The 5419-nt window shown below is 32.3% G+C and overlaps 1 protein-coding gene across 2 annotated transcripts; it reads left to right on the forward strand.

Moving 5' to 3' along the window:
- Positions 1 to 2285: 2285 nt before the first annotated feature.
- LOC141302014 (tumor susceptibility gene 101 protein) lies at positions 2286 to 5047 on the forward strand. Of its 2 annotated transcripts, none has more exons than XM_073832208.1 (6): positions 2286 to 2401; positions 2543 to 2630; positions 3825 to 3890; positions 4004 to 4167; positions 4280 to 4370; positions 4716 to 5047. In XM_073832208.1, the coding sequence occupies exons 1-6, from the start codon at positions 2357 to 2359 to the stop codon at positions 4817 to 4819; spliced, it is 558 nt and encodes a 185-aa protein (XP_073688309.1). In that variant the 5' UTR covers positions 2286 to 2356; the 3' UTR covers positions 4820 to 5047. The 2 variants fall into 2 exon arrangements, with proteins under 2 accessions (XP_073688309.1, XP_073688310.1); XM_073832209.1 differs by having other exon boundaries at positions 4719 to 5047.
- The last annotated feature ends 372 nt before the right edge of the window (positions 5048 to 5419 follow it).

The raw sequence follows: 5419 nt of genomic DNA on the forward strand, positions 1-5419 counted from the left end.
GATATGAATGCTCCTGAGCTAAATTTTCAACTGTCCCAGATAGGGGTATGAATACTTATGCAATGGAATCATTTAAATTTGCAAAGATGTTTAAACCTGTTTTTTTTTTCTTTTTTTTGCTTTGCCATTATGGTGTAGATTGATGTGGAGAAAAAGTAATTTAAAGCAGTTTGGCAGTTGCAAAATGTGAAAAAAATGGAGGAATCAATATTTTCCCAAGGCACTGTATGTGTCAAAATGCCCGTCTTTGCAAGTATCCTCATAAACACAGTAAGTAGGTCTTAAGTGAAAGCAAACAGCTGAGAAATAAAACACACGTGTAACAGTATATTGGATCTGGGCAGCTCTTAAAGTGACAGCAGTCTAATATCCCTGCTATCTGTCATTCATGTTAAACAAACTACAAAAGAGAGAAAAGCTCTCAATGCGCTTGACTAAATCACTTTTGTAACTTTAATAAGAAGTAATATATATTTAATTTACACAGTGAAGAATATGCACTGTTTTTATACATTTGATTACTTTATACAATGTATATAGCATTTCATATTTATTTGTTCTACTGTATTTTTTGTCCTGTTGTTTGTAATTAATTTCTTATTCTTATTTAACCACTGTTTACTTATCTTCAGTGAGCTTGAGCTTGAGTTTTAGTTCGTTTTTAAAGGAGACACTGCAGACAAAAACACTGTTTTTTTTTTTTTCAGGCATCTGTCAAATTTGAGATTTTGGGCTTTTTGTTTTTTTATGAAGTGTTTTTTTTTCATAGCACTTTATCAATTTGTGTCAATAGATTTCAATTACAATTCATATTTTTAAATCCTGTTTTGTCTCCTACACTGAGCCATAAATCTCCAATTCAGTAGCACTTACACACACCAAACTTTACATTTTTATTCCTGTCTATATCCTGAAGGTTTTTACAGAGGGATTTGTTCAGATATAATTTGCTTGATTTTTTACAACATTTTATTTCCCCAAAATTGTGAAAATATAGTGTTTTCTGTCTGTTCTAAGTATTTCCTGAATTATGGAGTGACAAAAATGAGATACCCAAAATTCCTTCTGTAAAAACTTTTGACTCTAACAGTGTTCAGATTTTTGTACTAGAAATGTATGCAAATTAGGGCATATTTCATTTAACAATGCCTCATTTGCATATTTAAACCTAACATTTTAGAAAACTTGTAATACAAAAATGTTTGCAATTATCAAAGTAATCAATCAACTGGGTAAGCAAGTCAATAACAATTTGTTTTTTTCCCTATTCACCAGCAGTGTCTCGCCTTAATTGTGTAGACAACTACAGGGATAAAAAATTATTACTTTTATATTGTTTTATTTCCAACAATAGACTCAAAGTTTACATGTACCTTGCAGAATCTGCAAAATGTTAATTATTTACTAAAAACAGTGGGATCATACAATACCTTAATAAGACATTTGACTTAAAAGACATTTACATATAGTCCACAAGAGAAAATAATAGCTGAATTTATAAAAATTACCATGATCAAAAGTTTACATAGCCTACCCTTGATTCTTAATACTGTGTTGTTACCTGAATGATCCACAGCTGTGTTTTTTTGTTCAGTGATAGTTGTTCATAAGTTCCTTGTTTGTCCTGAACAGTTAAACTGCCTGCTGTTCTTCAGAAAAATTCTTCAGGTCTCACAAATTCTTTGGTTTTTCAGCACTTTTGTGTATTTGAACCCTTTCCAACAATGACTGTATGATTTTGAGATCCATCTTTTCACACTGAGGACAACTGAGAGTCTCATATGCAACTATTACAGAAGGTTCAAACACTCACTGATGCTCCAGAAGGAAAAACAATGCACTCAGTATCATATGTAAATGTCTTTTATGTGAAATATCTTTTTCAGGTCAGTACTAAATAAAAAATGACACGCATTCTATATGATCCCTCTTATTTTGCTAAAATAATTATCATTTTGCAGATTCTGCAAGGTGTATGAAAACTTTTGACTTCAGCTGTAAGTAAAAAGCTCTACAGGAGTTTTGTGTTTAAGACAACAGGTTTTGTTAATCAGTGTAGATGTGTTTGTGTGACATCAGTCATTAACCTGAATAAATTCTTCCTTCCACGTTTGTTGTTCTACAGATTTACTGTAATGTTTATGTGCAGTTTATTTGTTCTGAATGACCTTTAGCTTAAGATCACAGTTCATTACAGTGAATCTCCCTATTGGCTGTTTGTGACAATAACATGGTTTATTGGGCTGAAGCGAAGACTCTTATAAACTTCACAAACTTCCTGTTGAGAGAAACACTGTACAGTCTTCAGGAGTGAAACAACTCTTCTTCTGGCTCGATTTGTGTTTGATTTGAAGTCATGACAGTTACAACAGTCCATGATCTGAGGAGGATCTTACCTAAGGTACAACAGAATTTATGTAAATGCCTTACAATTTGTTTTTCATAAGTGTTACTTACATATTCGATGGCATTATGATTAGTTCCCAGGTGTGTGGAACAGGTGAGTATGTGCTGAAGATGTGTGTTTGTCTTTGTTTTTCAGACGTATGATCACAAGAGAGAGGTTCTGACAGAGATCTCTACGGTTTTGTCTCAGCATCAGTATCTTCAGCCAGTGCTGGAGAAATTCGGTGAGCAATTTACTTAAGTTCAATTACACAACACATTCGTAAAAGGTTTACTTAAACAAAAAGCAAAAAGGTTTCAAAGGTTGATGTTGTAGAAGCTCTAATAGATCTACAAGTAACGTCTTATTCTTAATGTTTTGGTGTTTTTTTTTTAAAATATAAATAATATAATAATCATTTAATTTACAAAATGATGATAATAATTAAAAAATAAAACAAAAGAGGGATTTAAGGTAATACAAAATTATGACTTAGCACTTAAAACATATTAACTTAAATTTTCTATAATGAATAAGTGACAACAGTTTAGTAAACTGGAATATTACAATTGTGCATCAAAACATATTCACTTACATTTTAAAATGTTATACACCAATAACACAATCTTATGGATATTTAAATAAATAATAAATAAATAAATATATAAAGTGAATAAATAAACCAATAATAAAAATGATATTACAATATTTTAATAAAAAATAAATAATTAAACAATAAGAAAAGTATTTTAAATTAATATACATTTTGCTTTTACAATAAACATTCACAATAAACAGTATGACTTGTCTTTGATGTAATTAATAAATTATTTTACAGAAACTTCCTGAAAAATATTACATTAATCACATTTTAGTACCAGTCAAACCAAAATGTATTCAGACATCATGAACATTTCTGATGTTATATCAGTTTATTCGCTATAGTTTAGAAAATGGTAATAAAATATGACAAGAACTTAGAGTTAAAATAATCTTGATAATCACAAATTAATTACAGTCAAATCAAAATGTATTCAGATACCTACAACCATGAACATTTCTCACATTATCACAGTTTATTAGCTATAGTTTACAAAATGGTAATAAAATATGACAAGAACTCAAGAGTTAAACTGTGTCAAAACAAATTAATCTTGATAATGTCAGATAACTTCGACAGAAATGTATGTAACAAAACATGGTCAGGTCAAAGTGTCAAAGCAATTTTTTGGTCCCATATTTTTATCAATTGTACTGGTAGTCCACTGTATGTCACAGTTTACTTTATTTTTGCTCACTTACATAAATTAACTATAGTGTCCTGCACTCACTAGTAAAAAAAATAGAAAAAAATAAATCTGGTGTCTGAATCATTTTTTGTTTGGACTGTATATAGTACATAGAATTAACTTTCTTAATTTTCTTGTAATTTCCTCAGTCTTTAATGATGGGAAGGCAAAGATCTTGGTCAATTTGACTGGAACTATTGAAGTAATTTATGGCGGTAAGTGACACCAGAGATAACTGGCCAGCACTGTTATTTCAGTTTCAAGAAAGAGATTTTTACAGATGTATAAGGTTGCAGCAAACAAAACACTTCTACACGTTGTGCTTTAGGGAAGCGCTACAATATTCCAGTAAGCTTGTGGCTGAAGGAAAGTTATCCACGCACTGCGCCCATCTGCTATCTGAAACCAACGCCGGAGATGGTGATCGTGCCCAACATCCATGTCAACAGCAATGGAGAGATCACGATGCCTTACCTGGATGAGTGGAGACATGTAAGACAACTGGCTGAACATCCTACAATAGTTTAGACCTGTCACAATACAAATCATTTACTATTTTACCTGTTTTTGTTCAATTATTTGCTTGTTTGGGGCTTTTTTATAGACGCAGTGTGACCTGCACAGCTTGATTCAGGTTATGATGGCCGTGTTTAGTGAAGTTCCTCCTCTTCGTATGCGACTTTACCCTGAAGATTGTGAGTATATAGCTTCCTTATTCGTTCCCATAAACTCTTCATATCTGTGTAGAGCAGCTTCACTCCTGAATTCATTCGTCTGTCCTAATTACTTCAGGCAAACAGATAAACAGGTAGTTCAGACCTAGTTAAGGTGATTTGAAATATGATAACGTGTCCAAAGGTTGAAGGGATGTTATGTTTTGATTAACTGGAAATGATCATGTGTGCCAACACTGTAAAGCAACAGGAAAACATGTCATCTTGATGACTAAATGATAAGCCTGCTGTATTGTTTTGCAGTTTTAAAGAAAAAATCATTTGTGTGGATATTTAGGTAAAATTACAATTCTTGTTTCTTTACAGCAGGTCCTGTTTATCAGAACTGCTCAGCTGAGGAAATCTCACATGTGACGTTGGACAGAGAGGACGATTTTCCTTTCTCTGAACTTAATGAAACAGTCTGTTAGATTGCTAGATGTATTTGCAATGTGATTTTGCAGCAGTTTGTACACATGTTTTTGTTAAAGTAGACAATTGCTTTAGACTGTAAAATTTTGTATATAAGAAAAAGAATGTTAAAGTTGAGTAGCATGAATGTAAATACTGAAATTTTATGTACATTTTGTGTAAATATACAAGTTTGTGAATCAATGTTTTCCTAATGATAAATTTCTCAATTAAAGGTTGTTTTTTCATATTGTGACCTCTATCATATAAAACACCTTCATAAATATGTAAATATGCAGATATAAAGGTAGTTGACAAATAACTAAATCTTTGAGGAAATATAAAGGGTCCCTAATTTTGTCAATTCTTTCATTCTTTCATTTTTTCAACTGTACCATCTTCTTCTTCTTTCTTCTTTGATCCCTTGCTGGCGGTTGGCGAGGAGGGTCGTCCTCAAAGCCAATACGCTGCTGTGGGTGCCGCAGGAGTACCGATTTCACCAACAATTTTCTTCCAGGCCTGTCGATCCGTGGCTACAGTTTTCACTTGCTCAAGGTTGAGACGGCATGATTTAAGGTCGTGTTCGATCTTCTTTGGCGCGCCGCATCTAATACTCCAGT

Source organism: Garra rufa, chromosome 25 (genome assembly GCF_049309525.1).
Source record: "Garra rufa chromosome 25, GarRuf1.0, whole genome shotgun sequence".
Classification (NCBI taxonomy): Eukaryota; Metazoa; Chordata; class Actinopteri; order Cypriniformes; family Cyprinidae; genus Garra; species Garra rufa.